General features: G+C 46.2%; 1 protein-coding gene across 3 annotated transcripts in view; it reads right to left on the bottom strand.

The window, feature by feature from the left end:
• The window catches only part of RPH3A (rabphilin 3A), a 514708-nt gene that overhangs the window by 227702 nt on the left and 266894 nt on the right, over positions 1–20112 (bottom strand). For all 3 annotated transcript variants that reach the window (XM_075323991.1, XM_075323981.1, XM_075323999.1), the window contains one exon: positions 15724–15870. In XM_075323991.1, coding sequence (XP_075180106.1) covers positions 15724–15870 — 147 coding nt within the window. The remainder of the gene's footprint in view (positions 1–15723; positions 15871–20112) is intronic.

Below are 20112 nucleotides of genomic sequence, written 5' to 3'. Positions count from 1 at the left end.
TAGTCAAATGGCTAACACTAACAATTAGTGTTGAGCGAGTATGCTTGTCACTACTCGGTACTCGCACGAGAATCACTGTACTCTGGCTACTCGGCGGGGACCGAGTAATCTCGCGATACTCGTGCTGTACTTGTGGTCTTCATCCCTGCATGTTGGCGCTCTTTTGAGAGCCAGCCCTCATGCAGGGATTGGCTAGCAGACCACTGCAATGCCACAGCCCTGTTAGTTGTGGAATTGCAGTGATTGGCCAGCCTGCACAGCATGACCGAGCCTTTTTACCGGCGGGCGCGCTGTGCTTTGCACACAGCCATCCAGACAGTCAGTGCAGGGAGAGTGTTGCTGCTTCAGGGAAAGGTTTGCAGCCCTTTATAGTTATTTCCGTAGCAGGGCTGCAAACAGTGTGACCAGAAGTCCTTCTCAGGACTATTGTAGTTGTATACAGGCAGGCAGGGTATAGCCAGGTCGGAGTACAGGAGCAGAGTCCTTCTCAGGACTATTGTTGCTGTATACAGGCAGGGCAGGCAGGGTATAGCCAGGTCGGAATACAGGCTAGTGACCAGAAGAGTCCTTCTCAGGACTATTGTAGCTGTATACAGGCAGGCAGGCAGGGTATATAGCCATTCCTAGTGGTGACCGTTTACCAGCCTTCATCATATCTGGGGCTGGTGTACACAGTCTAAAACAGTCCTGATAGTGTCAGACTTCTCAGTAATTGTCGCTCCTAAAAAGCTGTTATGTTCTTAGTGCGTCCGTGCGTGCATTTAAAAAAACGCACGTGTGTGCCTGTCGATGGCAGCGTACAGGTGCACGTTTTGCACAAACTAGTATATAACGCACAAGTCTAGTGAATAATACACGTCAGTCAGCAGTGTCTGATAGTGTCAAACTTCTCAGTAATTGTCGCTCCTAAAAACCTGTTAGGTTCTTAGTGCGTCCGTGCTTGCATTTAAAAACTGCACGTGTGTGCCTGTCGGTGGCAGCGTGCAGGTACACTTGTGTGCATTTTGCTCAAACTTGGATATAACGCACAAGTCTAGTGAATGCACGTCAGCACAGCATTGCAAAATGCGCAAGGTCGTTGGCAACGAACAAGAAGTGGACGTGATGGTGGTGCAGGCAGAGGCCGAGGTCGTGGGCAAGCTCTAATTTTGCCACAACAAAGGGCCACATCTACTCGCTCGCACGTCCTGTCCCAAATTCTTGGGGACCGCAGCAGTACACCGCTCTTGAACCAAGACCAGTGTCAACAGGTTGTTAGTTGGATAGCGGTTAATGCTTCCAGTCAGATTGGCACCACCACAAACACTCTGTCTTCCACACGGTCAAGTGTCAGTAGCCGTGATACTGCACCGCACATTTCAGAACCTGATCCTCCTTCCTACCACAAGGCTGAGTACACGTCCACGGACATTACTGATCCCACACTTGGACACTCGGAAGAGCTGTTCAAGTTCCCATTCGCACATTCTGGCCTCTCGCCAGCTCCTGTTGAAGTGGGTCATGAGGAGATCGTATGTACAGATGCCCAAATATTTGAGCAGCCACGTTCTCACGAAGTTGGCAACTAGAGTTGAGCGCGGTTCGCGGTTCGAGGTTCTCCAGTTCTAGGCTCGAGTGATTTTGGGGCCTGTTCTAGATCGAACTAGAACTCGAGCTTTTTGCAAAAGCTCGATAGTTCTAGAAACGTTCGAGAACGGTTCTAGCAGCAAAAAAACAGCTAATTCCTAGCTGGCTTTCCGCTGTAATAGTGTAAGTCACTCTGTGACTCACACTATTATGAAATTTCAGTGTATAGTGTGCGTGAACAGCGCCTTCAGATCACTGCTGTTTGTATAATGGCGATCGCCATTTCTTTTTTTCCTTGTCTTCCTTCCCTAAGCGCGCGCGTCTTGTGGGGCGGGCCAGCATGTCAGCCAATCCCAGACACACACACAGCTAAGTGTACTTTTAGCCAGAGAAGCAACGGCATGTGTGATAGGATGTCCATGTCACATGTCCCTGCATTATAAAACCGGACATTTTCCTCCAGGACGCCATTATCTCTTCTGCGTCCTTGGTGTCAGACATCACTGGCGCTGCTCCGTCCTGAGTCCTATCGCTGATACAGCTGTATGCGCTCCATACACAGCGCTGGACAGCTTAGGGATAGCACTTTCCATCAGTCCTTTTAAGGGCTCGTACGGGCAGGGTCAGAGTTAAAGTGACAGGTCCTGAAAACAGCGACAGCGTCTGTGTAGCAAAGGTCAGGGATTTCGTCGCTGCATTTCCCCATTAGGAGGGAATAGAAAGGCAGGCTTCCATTCCTCTACCCAGAGCCCCACAATCCTGGCACTGTACCCTCCTTTCCTCTGCACACTCCAACTCATTATAACTAAGCCATTATACTAGCAAACACTCAGTGTACCTAGTGGCATCCTAAACGTGGCTATTGGACTGTTGTCTAGTCCCACTAGTGCAAAGACATTTGCAGCACCTCTGCCTGCATTGCACACTCCAACTCATTATAACTAAGCCATTATACTAGCAAACACTCAGTGTACCTAGTGGCATCCTAAACGTGGCTATTGGACTTTGCTATAGTCCCACTAGTGCAAAGACATTTGCAGCACCTCTGCCTGCATTGCACACTCCAACTCATTATAACAAAGCCATTATACTAGCAAACACTCAGTGTACCTAGTGGCATCCTAAACGTGACTATTGGACTGTTGTCTAGTCACACTAGTGCAAAGACATTTGCCGCACCTCTGCCTGCATTGCACACTCCAACTCATTATAACTAAGCCATTATACTAGCAAACACTCAGTGTACCTAGTGGCATCCTAAACGTGGCTATTGGACTTTGCTATAGTCCCACTGGTGCAAAGACATTTGCAGCACCTCTGCCTGCATTGCACACTCCAACTCATTATAACTAAGCCATGATACTAGCAATTTTTGCTGCCAGTTTAAGGGCCGTAGTTGCATTGTCAGGGATATTTATTCCTTATTATTCTGCTGTTAATAAAGCTAGACCACCACTGCAATCTACACCACCTCTCAATTTTTACTACCACATTGTCAGTCCACAATCTTGTCGCAATCAACATGAGTGGCAAAATGACAGATGCTGGTGGAAAGGCGAAGAGGCGTGGTGGAAAAGGCAAAAAAGGTTTTGTCCGTGGGGTAGGTGGCAAAGCTCCATTATCATCTGCTGAAGATAGACCATCTACCAGCAAAAGTAAGATGTCTACTACTTACCGTGGACAATCCGATGTGCTCCCTTTTTTATGGACACGAACAACAGGAACAAAGGTAGATGATGGCCAAAAAAGGAAAATGCTTGAATGGATCTCAAGTGGTCCAACCAGTGCCCTCTCAGCCACTTCAAGTACTGCATCCAAAAAACACCAGTCCTCTGAGTTGTCATCCCAATCAAACTTGCTTTCTCCCAGCTCTGAAGTCTCCATCAGCCCTGCACAGTAGGGTGGAACGGAGATGGCTGAGTCTGCAGAGCTGTTCAGTCACACTATAGCCTGGGAATCAGAGGTCTGCTCCCAAGCTACAGTGAGTACAGAACAGGAAATGGTCTGCAGTGATGCCCAGAACCTTTGTGACTCTGATTCAGGCCGTGAGGACCAAGTTTCTGAGCATAATGTTGACCCTTTGTCACAAACTGTAACACCTGTGGTTATAGACAATGAGGAACATACTGATGAAGATGAGACGCAGATACCCGATTGGGATGACAACTTAAATATTCGGTCAGGGCAAGAAGAGGCTCGGTCTGAGGGGGAGGGGAGTGCAAACACAACAATTGATGATGAAGTTCTAGATCCCACCTACTGTCAACCCACAGTCAGGCACTCGAGGAGGTCAACAGAGGTGGTGGAGGAGGATGCAACTGATGACGAAGTTACCTTGCGCCTTCCTGGACACAGTCGGAGTACTGGTAGCACGTCTACAACTGCATCCTCAGCCACCACTCTGCCTCTGAGCATTATTCGGGGTGGATCAACAGGTCGCATGGCCTCTAAGCCTTGCCTAGCCTGGTCCTTTTTTGACATAGAAAAAGATCGCCCAAATTATGTGATCTGTAAAATTTGTCATGGTTCTCTTAGTAGAGGTCAAAACCTCAGCAGTTTGACAACTTCTTCCATGAATCGTCACATGAATAAATATCATATGGCCCGGTGGGAAGCTCACCGTGCTGCAATGCGGCCTAGCGGAGAGAACCATCCACCGCCTGCCCCTTCCAGTGCATCCGTGCGCTCTTCATCTTCTAGGACTGTGGGGACAGCTGTCACACCTGTTTTTCCACCCACAACTTCCACCACTGTAACTGCAACAGGCAGTTTGCTTGGTAGGTCGTCAGTTGGTTTGGAAGGGGAAACAAGTGAGTGTGTACAGCTCTCTCAGACATCGATAGCACCAACGTCGGATGAAGGCAACATCATGTCTCCGCCAGCACTTTCCTCACAAACCTGCATTTTTCCAGGGACACCCTACTCAACACCGTCTACACACAGCAGCCAGATCTCTGTCCCTCAGATGTGGTCAAATAAAAAGGCCACTTCCTGTGACCCATGACAAAGCTAAGAGGTTGACTCTATCCCTCTGTAAGCTGTTGGCTACCGAAATGCTGCCTTTCCGCCTAGTGGACACACAGGATTTTAGAGACCTTATGTCTGTCGCTGTGCCCCAGTACCAGATGCCTAGTCGCCACTACTTCTCTAAGAAAGGTGTGCCCGCACTACACCAGCATGTCGCATACAACATCACCGCTTCCTTGAGAAACTCTGTGTGTGAACGGGTGCATTTCACCACCGATACTTGGACCAGTAAGCATGGACAGGGACGTTACATGTCGCTGACTGGGCACTGGGTAACTATGGTGATAGATGGTGAAGGGTCTGCTGCACAAGTCTTGCCATCCCCACGACTTGTGTGTCAATCCTCTGTCTGTCCAAGTTCCGCCACTGCTTCTGCATCCTCCACCTCATCTGGCTCCTCCACCTCTGCCCCAAGCCTGCCTGGTCAGGCCACCAGCGTTCTCACTGCGCAGAAGGAATCACGCACCCCTCATTACTATGCTGGCAGCAGAGCGCAACGGCATCAGGCGGTCTTTAGCTTGACATGTCTTGGGAATAAGAGTCACACAGCTGAGGAGTTGTGGTCAGCTCTGCGGTCCGAGTTTAATAAATGGTTGCCTCCACTCAACCTGCAGCCTGGTAAGGCCGTGTGCGACAATGCTGCAAACCTGGGTGCAGCCCTTCGCCTGGGCAAGGTGACACACGTACCTTGTATGGCTCACGTGTTGAACCTTGTCGTCCAGCAATTTTTAACATAATATCCCGGCCTAGATGGCCTTCTGAACAGGGCACGAAAACTGTCTGCTCACTTCCGCCATTCAAGCGCCGCAGCTGAGCGACTTGCATCGCTCCAGAAGTCTTTCGGCCTGCCGGTTCATCGCCTGAAATGCGATGTGGCGACACGCTGGAATTCAACTCTCCATATGTTACAGCGACTGTGGCAGCACCGCCGAGCCCTGGTGCATTACGTCATGACGTATAGCCTGGGCCAACGAGATGCAGAGGTGGGGCATATCACCCTGATGGAGTGGTCTCAGATCAAGGACCTATGCACCCTTCTGCACAGTTTCGACATGGCGACGAATATGTTTAGCGCTGACAATGCCATTATCAGCATGACGATTCCAGTCATTTACATGCTGGAGCACACGCTAAACACTATTTAGTCAGGGGTCAGGGGGTGGGACAACAGGAAGGGGATGAACTACAGGAGGATTCATATGCGCAAGACACAACAACATCAACAAGGTCCAGACGTTCATCATCACCAAGGCGCCAGGCATGGGACCATGGGGGACAGGGATCAACAAGGGCGCATGGTAGCAGGCGAGATGTTGAGGAAGGTGCAGGAGAACATGAAGAAATGGAGGACGAACTGTCCATGGACATGGAAGACTCAGCAGATGAGGGAGACCTTGGTCAAATTTCAGTTGAAAGAGGTTGGGGGGAGATGTCAGAGGAAGAAAGAACGGTTAGCACCTCTATGCCACAAACACAGCGTGGACTTGGTCCGCATGGCTGCGCAAGACACATGAGTGCCTTCTTGTTGCACTACCTCCAACATGACCCTCGTATTGTCAAAATTAGAAGTGATGATGACTACTGGCTTGCCACACTATTAGATCCCCGGTACAAGTCCAAATTTTGTGACATAATTCCAGCCATAGAAAGGGACGCACGTATGCAGGAGTATCAGCAGAAGCTGTTACTCGATCTTAGCTCGGCTTTTCCACCAAACAACCGTGCAGGTGCAGGGAGTGAATCTCCCAGTTGTAACTTGACAAACATGGGACGGTCTCGTCATCTTCAACAGTCTACCCGTACCAGTAGCACCGTATCTGGTGCTCGTAACAGCAATTTTATGGAATCTTTTCATAATTTTTTTAGACCCTCCTTTGCAAGGCCACCAGAGACAACAAGTCTGACACATAGTCAACGGCTGGAGAGGATGATACAGGAGTATCTCCAAATGAACATCGATGCCATGACTTTGCAAATGGAGCCTTGCTCCTTTTGGGCTTCAAATCTAGAAAAATGGCCAGAGCTGTCCAGTTACGCCTTGGAGATTTTGTCGTGTCCAGCTGCCAGCGTTGTCTCTGAACCTGTCTTCAGTGCTGCTGGGTGTGTGCTGACAGATAAGCGCACGCGTCTGTCCAGTGACAATGTGGACAGACTGACGTTCATCAAAATGAACAAGTCATGGATCCAGAAGGAATTTACTACCCCTGTGTCATCCTGGGGAGAGTAAATGCTTGTGGATTTGGAATGTGCTTGATGCAAATCTAGCTGTGAAGTGTACAACTAGGGCACAAGTGCTGCCACTGAAGGGGTGGGTGTGTGTGGGGCCCAATTTTTGGAAAAAAGGGAGACTCCGCTTGGAGTAACCCTTGCTTGCTGTGTTTTTAAAAGAAGCCAAGATGAACAGAGCTGGGATCAGGAAAGACTTTGCTACCTACCCTGGTGTCATCCTGGGGACGGTTAATTAGGCCGAATTTTTGAATGTGCTTGATGCAAATCTAGCTGTGAATTGTACAACTGGGGCACAACTGCTGCCACTGAAGGGGTGGGTGTGTGTGGGGCCCAATTTTTGGAAAAAAGGGAGACTCCGCTTGGAGTAACCCTTGCTTGCAGTGTTTTTAAAAGAAGCCAAGATGAACAGAGCTGGGATCAGGAAAGACTTTGCTACCTACCCTGGTGTCATCCTGGGGACGGTTAATTAGGCCGTATTTTTGAATGTGTTTGATGCAAATCTAGCTGTGAAGTGTACAACTAGGGCACAAGTGCTGCCACTGAATGGGTGGGTGTGTGTGGGGCCCAATTTTTGGAAAAAAAGGGAGACTACGCTTGGAGTCACCTTGCGGTGTTTTACATGATTTTAGAAGGGAGTGCCATGCCTATATCTGTGTGTCCTCCTCTTTTTCCTTGTCCAGCTGTTTTGTTTTCGCATGAGTATATGTCCTTGTCACTTTCCCATGTGTTTGTGTTGTTTGTCACCTTTTGGACACCTTTGAGGGTGTTTTCTAGGTGTTTTTATGTGTTTGTGATTGCCTGCCATTGTTTCTTATGCAGTTCGAGTTCGGTTCGTCGAACGTTCGACGAGCCGAACTCGAACGGGACCTCCGTTCGGCGAACCGACCTCGAGCCGAACCGGGACCGGTTCGCTCATCTCTATTGGCAACGTGTCTCAACAAGGGGTGGACGATGATGAGACACAATTGTCAGGAAGTCAGGAGGAGGAGCAGGGTGCAGAAGAGGAGGACGACGTGGTGGATGATCCAGTAACTGACCCAACCTGGCAGGAGGATATGCAGAGCGAGGACAGCAGTGCACAGGGGGAGGGAGGCGTAGCATCCCAACAGGCAGTAAGAAGCAGGGTGGTGGCCCCAGGCAGAAGTCAGGCAACCGTTCCCCGGAACAACAACACGACACAAGGTGCCTGTACAAATGTTAGGTCTTCCCGAGTCTGGCAGTTTTTTAAGTTGGCTCCAGATGATTCTAAAAAGGACATTTGCAACACCTGCCATGCCAGCATCAGCTGGGGTACCAAAACTAGCAGCCTGACCACCACCAGCATGATCAGGCACATGTCAGCCAAGCACCCGACTTTGTGGGATGTACAACAGAGTCGAGGAGCAGTGCTTGCTGATGTCACTGCTACATCTTCGCTTGTTGTGCATGCGAGCCAATCCCCTGTCCATGCTGCCTGCGAACAAGCCTCCTCTGGCCCTGCACCTGCAGTTGCTTACGCAGAAATAACACCATCATCAAGCACGTCCTTGTCCCAGCGCAGCGTTCAGTTATCCATTCAGCAAACCTTTGAACGCAGGCGCAAATACACTGCCAACACCCCACATGCCACAGTTCTAAATGCTAACATTTCGCGACCGCTTGCGCTGGAAATGTTGCCTTTTAGGCTGGTGGAGGCAGAAGCATTCCGCGACCTGATGGCGGCAGCTGTCCCACGTTACTCGGTCCCCAGCCGCCACTATTTCTCCCGGTGTGCCGTCCCCGCATTGCATAACCACGTGTCACAAAACATCACACGTGCCCTGAACAACGCTGTTTCAGCCAAATTCCACCTAACCACAGACACGTGGACAAGTGCTTGTGGGCAAGGCCGCTACATCTCGTTGACGGCACACTGGGTTAATATTGTGGAAGCTGGGACCCAGTCTGAGCGAGGGACGGAACACGTCCTTCCCACACCAAGGTTTGCAGGCCCTACCTCAGTCAGGGTTTCACCCACACTCTACAGCTCCGGAATGTCATGCTCCTCAGCCTCCTCCTCTTCCTGCGCATCCTCATCCACTTTACCCTCCACACCAGTCTCAAGCTGGAAGCACTGCAGCACTGCCTCGGCGAAGCGGCAACAGGCTGTGCTGAAGCTAATCTGCATAGGTGACAAACCCCACAATGCAGAAGAGGTGTGGACAGCTCTGAAACAGCAGGCAGATCACTGGCTCACACCTCTGAACCTAAAGCCAGGAAAGGTCGTGTGTGACAATGGCCGGAACCTGGTGGCGGCTTTGAGGCGAGGCCAGCTGACACATGTTCCATGCGTGGCCCATGTGCTCAACCTCGTGGTTCAGCGGTTTCTAAAGTCATACCCAGAGCTGTCTCATCTGCTGGTAAAAGTTCTCCGCCTGTCTGCACATTTTCGAAAGTCACCTACTGCTTCAGCCGGCCTTGCCGGCTTTCAGCGCCGTTTGCATCTTCCGGCTCACAGACTGGTGGGTGATGTCCCCACGCGTTGGAATTCAACTCTGCACATGTTGGTCAGGATATGTGAGCAGAAGAGGGCAGTTGTTGAGTACCTGCATCACCTAAGCCGTCGGGAAATGGGTTAAACTCCACACATAACACCTGAGGAGTGGAGATGGATGTCCGACCTATGTACCATCCTCCAAAACTTTGAGGACTCCACCAAGATGGTGAGTGGTGATGACGCCATTATTAGAGTCACCATACCGCTTCTCTGCCTTCTAAAATGGTCTCTGCTCAAAAACAAACATGATGCATTGCAGGCGGAGCGTGATGAGTTGGAGCAAGAAACAGTAGTGGGTGTGGGTGATAACACACAGCCCAGCCTCGTCTCATCACAACGTGCAGTGGGGGACTATGACGAGGAGGAGGATGAAGAGATGGAGCAACCCTCCGGCCAAATTGAGGATATGACATGCACACCAGTCATATCCTCGGTTCAGCGTGGCTGGCCAGAGGACAGGGTAGATTAGGAGGAGGAGGACAGCATGTTCAGTCATCGTGTTGGTCAGGATACTGAAGTACTGGCTGTTAAGAGTCTGGCGCACATGGCTGACTTTATGGTAAGCTGCCTGTCTCGTGACCCTCGCGTTAAGAACATCTTGGCCGACAATCATTACTGGTTGGTAACACTGTTAGACCCACGCTACAAGGAGAACTTTATGTCTCTTATTCCCGAGGCGGAGAGGTCAGCCAAAATGCAGCAGTTCCGGAAGGCCAAAATCACGGAAGTAGGCATTCCCCTCACAAAACGCTAGCGGCATAGGTCAGGAATCAGTGGACAACCAAGGCGTACAGCCGAGAGGGGCACAAGTCCAATCCGCCAGAGGTAGGGGAACAGTCTTTAAGATGTGGGACAGTTTTCTCAGCCCCTCACGTACCACAGCCCCTGAGGTGCGGGGTAGTGCCACAAGAAATCCTAAGTTTGCCCAGATGCTCAAGGAGTACCTTGCAGATCGAACAACTGTACTCCGACATTCCTCTGTGCCTTACAATTATTGGGTATCCAAGCTGGACACGTGGCATGAATTCTCTCTCTACGCCTTGGAAGTCCTGGCCTGCCCGGCCGATAGCGTTTTGTCAGAGCGTGTTTTTAGTGCCGCAGGTGGAATCATTACAGATAAACACACCCGCCTGTCAACTGAAAATGCTGACAGGCTGACTCTGATCAAGATGAACAAGGGTTGGATTGGGCCAGACTTCACCACACCACCAGCAAATGAGAGCGGAATTTAAAGTTTGTAACGGGAATTTGCCATGTACCTCCACTCACCCATGGGTACACACTTCTGGACTTTGGATAATCGCTGGACTGCTCCTCCTTCTGCTCATGCGCCACCATGATGACCATTACAATAGTTAGGCCGTTGTTTCAGGTATACCCCCAGTGGTAAATTTTTTCGCCCATTCTTTCAGAATGGACATTACAACGACAGGAGACCCGCTCCTTTGCAATGGGAACAATGTTTTGAGGCCCTCATGCACATCTCTATCCAGGGACAATGTGGAGCCTCCCAATTTTTGGCTGCCTTGCCAAAGGGCTATACTACAATAGACCCACTTCCTTACAATGGGCACTTCAGGTTTACAGGCCATCATGCACGTCTCTATCCAGGGACAATGTGGAGCCTCCCAATTTTTGGCTGCCCTGCCAAAGGGCTATACTACAATAGACCCACTTCCTTACAATGGGCACTTCAGGTTTACAGGCCATCATGCACGTCTCTATCCAGGGACAATGTGGAGCCTCCAAATTTTTGGCTGCCCTGCCTAAGGGCTATACTACAATAGACCCACTTCCTTACAATGGGCTCTTCAGGTTTACAGGCCATCATGCACGTCTCTATCCAGGGACAATGTGGAGCCTCCCAATTTTTGGCTGCCCTGCCAAATGGCTATACTACAATAGACCCACTTCCTTACAATGGGCACTTCAGGTTTACAGGCCCTCATGCACGTCTGTATGCAGGGGCATTGGTGAACCTCACAATTTTGGACTGCCCTGCCAAAGGGCTATACTAAAATAGACCCACTTTCTTACAATGGGCACTTCAGGTTTACAGGCCCTCATACACCTCTCTATCCAGGGACAATGTGGAGCCTCCCAATTTTTGGCTGTCCTGCCAAAGGGCTATACTACAATAGACCCACTTCCTTACAATGGGCACTTCAGGTTTACAGGCCATCATGCACGTCTGTATGCAGGGGCATTGGTGAACCTCACAATTTTGGACTTCCCTGACAAAGGAAAATACTACAAAGACTCACTTCCTCAAAATGGGCACATTAGACTCAAGAGGCCTTCATGTACGTCTCTTCTCAGGGACATCGGAGTGCCACACAATGTTTTCACGTAAAATCTTTCATGTAATCTCAAAAAGTAACATACACCAGCTCTATCTCACTATTGGGTATGTGCCCTTAACATTTCTGCCATGAAAATTAATTTTGGTGTCATTTTGGAAGGTTTTCTGGCGAGTCTGTAAAAATGGCATAAAACTCGGATAAAATTGTTCACAGCTGTGACTTTTGAGTGATAAATGCTTCAAGGGGTCTTCCCCATGCTGTTGCCATGTCATTTGAGCACTCTTCTGAGACTTTTGTGACATTTTTAGGGTTTCTACATGCTGCCGGGTGGTCATTTCATAAAAATATTCGGGTCTCCCATAGGATAACATTGGGCTCGGTGCTCGGGCCGAGTACACGAGTATCTTGGGATGCTCGGCCCGAGCCTCGAGCACCCGAGCTTTTTAGTACTCGCTCATCACTACTAACAATGTTACTAAAGTTCTTGAATGACAGGTTGACTGCCCCACCACTACAGAGCATATGCTTGAGAAATGGGCATGTCTGCGACGAGGCCATGAGCGCGACTCCACGGTTGTCCTACCCCGGCATCGTCTCTATGTGTCTTTTTCAAACATCTGTCTTCCTCGTTTAACTAGAGTGGACCATGTTTAAAGTCTAAGTTTTGTTTTCTACACTGTCTATATGGTAAAATACAGATTGGATGCAGGGATTTTGAGAGAAAAAAAATAAGTGCACATTTTTTACAAGCCCATAATAAGCCTGCTTGTTCAAGATTGCTTTGTAGCAACAGCAGCATTTTTTTCAATACACAGAAAAAAAACCAAAATTGACGCCCAAGTAAAAACTTATGCAAAGTTAAATCACAATTGCAATTTATTATTCTGTAGATGATGAAGATAGATAGAAAGATAGATAGTAAATTAAAGATATTGTATGAGGGCAGATATTTGTCTGCTCCAATTATTATGCAATGGGTGGGTTAGAACCCTACCTATCATTAATTTTAGATGTTTGCCTTAGTTGTCTTAAAATAATTGGATCTGTCTCTATGATTGGAAAGCCACAGCAGATATATAATTTCAATTTCTTCAGCTTGTCAAAAAGATAAGAAGTAACAAGTGCCTTCACAATTATGCCCACACAGACCAATCCTGATATAAAAAGGTTAAAATCTGCATATGTTCCAACCTAGTACAAGATATTTCTAGCAGCTAGACAGAGACAAGCATAAAGAAAAGTTTCCTTTTTTAGGATTTGCTTTTCAGCCACAAAAGCTAACTAATACCTTAAAGTATACTGTCATGGTCAGGCCCTCACTAAGCCTCATCCGTAATGTGAGATGGGGGTGACTATGAGGGGTCCACATCACTTTAAAGCTTAATCTCACACCCATCCTTCACTCAGGCTACAGAGGACATACCCCCCACCAGTCCGAACACACAAGACACTCAATGTTGCTACCACTTACCGAAAAGGCAATAAGTCCCAATGTCATGCACCCAATCTACTCACAGCCCGCAGGCCATACACAGGTCACATGGACAAATTAACACTTAGTCTTTACGGAGACACCTGGGTTCTTTAGGGCAGCAAGGCAAAACCTATAAATTTTTAGACCTTAATACACAAAAGGTAGAGTGCTTAACATGGATACAAAAAAATAGGTAAAATACATACATACATACATACATAAATACATACATACATACACAAAAAGTGGTAAACAGTTCTAAAGATGAAAGGTGAAAAAACAGGAAAGATCTATACTTAGAAGTCCACTGTAAGAAAGTCTTGATAAGTTTAGTTGGCTTGGGTCTCCAACTTGAGTCAGCATAAGAATTAATTCACTCATCATAGACTGTAAGCTTACAAGCAGGGCCCTCACTCCTCTTTGCATCTGAATTTTGTTATTTTGCAATGTCTCATTATCTGTACATGTCCCCTCTGAATTGTAAAGCGCTGCGGAGTATGTTGGCACTATATACAGTAAATAAAAATTATAGTATTATATACAGTCCATCATTAGAGATGGGGTGGAACATTACTCTCCTCCCTGGGTCTACCATGGGGAAGGTTCATTACCGATGTACACCACCAACCACCCCCTTCACCTATGATATATTTCACGATATGACTCTTTTCTGAAATATGTTACAAATCACTGGATACCCAGGATGATGTCCATTAGTTGTAGATGGCATATGCTTTCCGTAGACAGCATTGTACATTTATATAGTAAGGTGGTGTGTGAAGTCACATGCTAATTGTTTTTCCGCAAGCAGGATGAGAAACGCATTTACATTTCACAGGGACCATTGAGTCAATGGAAGATATGAGGACTCAGACATGACACACAGGAAAAATATACCTTTGTATAGGGATAGTTAGTCTTTTGCGCTAGCCATTAAAAAAGTATTAACCAATAAGGACTCTTAAATGTTTTATATTTTCCGATCACTTCATGTAATTTTTTTTTAGAAGAAGCTATTGTGTCTGAGGAATATCACGGTTTCTGGCCATTTTATGACTTCTATTCTGCTTTTTGCACTAACTTTCCCCTTTGCAAGCTAGATCTACATCGATTTTCTTGGACCTAGTGGGTGGAGACTAGCTGCTATGATGTCTCCCATATACAGTACATAGAATAATTCCGGTTCTTGCTTCTCTACAGCACACAGACAAGACCAACAGCAGCAAAGAAGTTATACATAAGTATTGAGCTTTGTGGCTGTGCATCCAGCACTGAAGTAAAATATATTTGCTGAGATTTACAGTATTATCTCATTGTTTCTACTTGTTTTTTAAGTGTGCTGGGTGTTCTTCACATCTCCTCAGCCTATTTCTCTTAATAGGAGCTACAACCTGATAATTCTGTGAGCTAGCAGTCTGACAATTTGAGCTTTTTTTCCCCAGAGTGGATGAGGAGTACAAGAGCCAAGGGATCAAAAAGAGAGTGGCTCATAGGTGGAGAAAGGAGTACACGGCTCTGAAAAGCTTGATGACGTTTCTTATATTCACTTCTGCCAAAACTTTATACAAAGTTTGCAAAAATGACAGTGATCATTTAACCAATTAAGCTTTGTTTGGTTTCCTTCAGTTAGTTTACTGGACTTCTAACTAAGTATTTGGCATGTTAGACCTTTAGTTATACATACAAAAATATTCAAGAAAATGTAAAGTGTAAAGCAACACTATCAGATTCTCACCAAAAGTGATGAGATATTCCAGCAATATGCCATAATGGTTTGTGATGGAAATAACCTTTTGACCTTATGTCCATCTGCATGTGCACGAATATCATATTTGTAATCTCATGTCAAATATTAGGACATAACAGGCCTAAAGAGAAGGATATGGAAATGTCTTCAGTCTTCTCAGAATACAGTAGGTGGTCGGAAGATGACTATTGTCCTCCTATGCAAGCAATGCTAGACATTTTTAGAAGAATAATAGTTTATATAACACATATTTGCCTAATTTATGAACAATAGGAATGCAGGGAATTTTAACCCTTGAAGTCATGAACAGAATGTAAGAGTGTTTCTGGAAGCCTAGGAATTCCATGGAATACTGTAAGTTATCACAATTTTAGCTCAAGCATTTCTGATAAAAAACAAAAAGATACTTGAACCAACAGTATCCCATGCACCACTCCATCCCTCGTGCTGCTTGGTGCAGCTCTCCACCAGCTGCAACCTTGTAAAGAATCCAAAAAATTCCAAGGCACCGAGAAGCTACTTTCCATTTATAAATCTTTATTTGTCGAAGCATACATAAGGAAAACGTGCAAAAAACAACGTTTTGGCAGACAAAGGGCCTTTTTCAAACTATAAAGATGACATTATTATTATAATGTAATTTTTATGGCTTGAAAAAGGCCCTTTGGTTGGCCAAAACGTTTTTTTTTGCACTTTTTAATTTTGCAAGCTGGGACAAATAAAGATTTAAAAACAAAAAGATAATAGAACTGTCAATCATGCACTTTTATAATACATCAATTAAAATGCTTATAGAGAAAAACCCTAAGTACTGGAAAAAAAACATTGCACCCATATGAAGAGCAGCAATTGGTTTTCTCACCCAATTCGATCTTGCTCCATCTCCTCCATTTTGGCAGCTCTTGCTATAACTCGGTTGATAATTTCTTTCTCTTCATCAGTTAAGTCTTCGTGTTTTCTTTGACGATCACCCTGATTAGCGGGGTGTACAGACCAGCTGGCATCATGTCTACAAAGAAATGCAGAATATTTCCAAGTCAACACATATTGCAGTGCCACATGGTTTTACATGATTAAAACTACCAGAGTATCACGATTTGGCCAAGCTCAGTAGCAAGCAGCCTTGACTTTGCATCCTTGGTGCTATCCATAGACTTTTATGGACTCCATATGCTTCAAAGAGAAGCCTATTCTACACAAATCATTGAAGAGCAGTTCTTTATAGGACACATTCACTCAGCACATGTATGACAACTAGTAACTACATATGTTATATGTAAGTCAGGAGTACTTACAATTTAGAACTATCTCCGGTAGATAATTTGTTACATTTGATACAGTGCCTACAAGTAGTATTCAACCCCCTGCAGATTTAGCAGGTTTACACGTTCGGAATTAACTTGGCATTGTGACATTTGGACTGTAGATCAGCCTGGAAGTGTGAAATGCACTGCAGCAAAAAAGAATGTTATTTCTTTTTTTATTTTCTTTTTAAATTGTGATGAGTTTATTCAGAGGGTCATTTATTATTCAACCCCTCAAACCACAAGAATTCTGTTTGGTTCCCCTAAAGTATTAAGAAGTATTTCAGGCACAAAGAACAATGAGCTTCACATGTTTGGATTAATTATCTCTTTTTCCAGCCTTTTCTGACTAATTAAGACCCTCCCCAAACTTGTGAACAGCACTCATACTTGGTCAACATGGGAAAGACAAAGGAGCATTCCAAGGCCATCAGAGACAAGATCGTGGAGGGTCACAAGGCTGGCAAGGGGTACAAAACCCTTTCCAAGGAGTTGGGCCTACCTGTCTCCACTGTTGGGAGCATCATCCGGAAGTGGAAGGTTTATGGAACTACTGTTAGCCTTCCACGGCCTGGACAGCCTTTGAAAGTTTCCACCAGTGCCGAGGCCAGGCTTGTCCGAAGAGTCAAGGCTAACCCAAGGACAACAAGGAAGGATCGCCGGGAAGATCTCATGGCAGTGGGGACATTGGTTTCAGTCAATACCATAAGTAACGTACTCCACCGTAATGGTCTCCGTTCCAGACGAGCCAGTAAGGTACCTTTACTTTCAAAGCGTCATGTCAAGGCTCGTCTACAGTTTGCTCATGATCACTTGGAGGACTCTGAGACAGACTGGTTCAAGGTTCTCTGGTCTGATGAGACCAAGATCGAGATCTTTGGTGCCAACCACACACGTGACGTTTGGAGACTGGATGGCACTGCATACGACCCCAAGAATACCATCCCTACAGTCAATCATGGTGGTGGCAGCATCATGCTGTGGGGCTGTTTCTCAGCCAAGGGGCCTGGCCATCTGGTCCGCATCCATGGGAAGATGGATAGCACGGCCTACCTGGAGATTTTGGCCAAGAACCTCCGCTCCTCCATCAAGGATCTTAAGATGGGTCGTCATTTCATCTTCCAACAAGACAATGACCCAAAGCACACAGCCAAGAAAACCAAGGCCTGGTTCAAGAGGGAAAAAATCAAGGTGTTGCAGTGGCCTAGTCAGTCTCCTGACCTTAACCCAATTGAAAACTTGTGGAAGGAGCTCAAGATTAAAGTCCACATGAGACACCCAAAGAACCTAGATAACTTGGAGAAGATCTGCATGGAGGAGTGGGCCAAGATAACTCCAGAGACCTGTGCCGGCCTGATCAGGTCTTATAAAAGACGATTATTAGCTGTAATTGCAAACAAGGGTTATTCCACAAAATATTAAACCTAGGGGTTGAATAATAATTGACCCACACTTTTATGTTGAAAATGTATTAAAATTTAACTGAGCAACATAACTTGTTGGTTTGTAAGATTTATGCATCTGTTAATAAATCCTGCTCTTGTTTGAAGTTTGCAGGCTCTAACTTATTTGCATCTTATCAAACCTGCTAAATCTGCAGGGGGTTGAATACTACTTGTAGGCACTGTATGTACTTTTATACACATTATACACTTTCTTATCAATAATACCTACAGTTGCCATGATTTCAACTTTATTCAATTCTCCATATAATACAATATAAAAAGGTACTATAAAAGAAAGTAAAAAAGTTATAACAATATTTTTCAGCCTGACCTGAAATATTAGCTTGCCCTCAGCATCTATTATTTCCACTCCTTAAGTAAGATCTACAAGCATGAAAATGATTGTTGACATTTGAAAGAGAAAGAATCCAGATGATTCTGTGCAATAATGCATTTCTTTATCCAGCCCAGGCCTTATCTGCTAATTTATATTTAATTGCTTCAATTACAGACAATTATTGTCCAACCTATGACCTTCCTTTGATTATGTCCATTCGGCAGCATAAAGCTCTATCAATATACTTGTCTAGAGGTAAAAAGCAATTATAGCAATACAGAATAACATTGATCTTATGTACAATAGAAGGAGCAGTAGAAAAAAAGGTTTTATTTAAAGTCGCCGCAGCTAAAGGCAGGAAGGTTGCATACAACCCAAATTTGGGAGAGTGACTGACATTGTGACTACAATTATATGGCTTTGAAATCTTGGAGCCTGCCACATGTTCCCTCTGTCTGACCAAAGGGAATCAATGAATGGAAACGAAAAAAAACTACATCGCTTTTTTTTAGCAGATGCATACTTCCCCAGTTTGAAAAATTTGAATGCAATTTTTCTTTACACTAAGCTAGAATCCTAATCTCTCCCACTCCTTTATATATGCCCACACAGAAATATTGTTGGACATGAAGCCAATACGTGTTTCCACACATTATAATACAGTATCCCTTTAACGGTCCCACAGAGTACCTCACACAAAGTATCATTCCCCAACACAGATTATAACTAGAGATGAGCGAACAAGCCGTGGTTCAGCTCGAGTTCGGTTCGCCAAAACGGAGGTCTCGTTCGAGTTCGGTTCGGAGAACCACTCGAACCGCATAGGAAACAATGGGAGGCAATCACAAACACATAAAAACACCTAGAAAACACCCTGAAAGGTGTCCAAAAGGTGACAAACAACTCACAAAACAGCACAAACACATTGGAAAGTGACAAGAACAAATTCTCATGCGAAAACAAAACAGCGTTACGATGAAAAAGAGGAGGAGACACAGATATACGAGTATATGCAAGGGAACATCAATGCCATTACTGTGCAACTTGAGCCTTGCTCATTTTAGGCTTCCAATCTGGATAAATTGCCTGAGCTCACCACGTACGCCTTGGGGATCTTGTCGTGTACTGCAGCCAGCGTTCTCTCGGAACCTGCCTTCAGTGCTGCTGGGGGGTCTGCTGACAGATAAGCACACGCGTCTGTCCACTGACAATGTGGACATGGCTCTCAGAGATCTTTTCTCCCCCTGGGTCATCCAGGGGAAGCGAAAGGCACGTGTATTTTTGAGGGTGCTTCATGCAAAGCATCTTTTTCATTTTGAAAAGGGGGGTCAACTGATGCCAGTCAAGTGGGGTGTGTGTGGCCCAATTAGTGGAAACGAGGGAGACTGTGGTTGGAGTCCCCTTGATGTTTTTTACATGATTTTCGAAGTGCATGACATGCCTAAGAGGTTTAGTTTCAGCATCTCAAACTTGTTGGCTGCCTTTACACCCTTTTGTCACCGAGGATTTTCGAGACCTTATGCCCATTGCAGTGCCCCAAGAGCCGATGGCCATTCGCCACTCCTTCTCCAAGAAAGGGGTGCCTGCGCTACCACAGCAGGTCGCACACAACATCACCAATTCCTTGAGAAACTTTGTGTGTGACAGGGTGCATTTCACCACAGATACTTGGACCAGTAAGCATGGACAGGGGAGTTACAGGTTGCTAATTGGGCAATTGGTAACTATGGTGAGAGATGGAGAAGGGTCTGCTTTACAAGTCTTTCCGTCCCCACGAGTTGTGTGTCAATCCTTCCTCTGTATGTCCAAGTTCCTCCACTGCTTCTGCCTCATCAACCTCGTGTTGGTCCTGCACCTCAGCCCAAACCCTGTGTGGTCAGGCCACCCTTTCTTGTAACTGCGCCCAAGGCAGCAGAGCTCAAGGCCATCAGGCGGTCAAATGTTTACTTTGAAATGTAGGGGAAATGTGAGACACCGCTTAGTAGTTGTGGACGGTTAGCTCTGTAGAGTGAGACCGAGTTTCATCAATGGTTGTTTCCACTCAACCAGCAGCCAGGGAATGCCGGGTGCGACAATGATGCAAACCAGTCTGCGGCCCTTCTTCAGGGCATTGTGGCACACGTGCCTTATATGGCTCACGTGTTGAACCTGGTTGTCCAGCAATT

Source organism: Anomaloglossus baeobatrachus, chromosome 1 (genome assembly GCF_048569485.1).
Source record: "Anomaloglossus baeobatrachus isolate aAnoBae1 chromosome 1, aAnoBae1.hap1, whole genome shotgun sequence".
NCBI classification, from domain to species: Eukaryota; Metazoa; Chordata; class Amphibia; order Anura; family Aromobatidae; genus Anomaloglossus; species Anomaloglossus baeobatrachus.
Note: the sequence above shows the minus strand (reverse complement) of the source record. Positions and strands in the feature narration are given on the sequence as shown.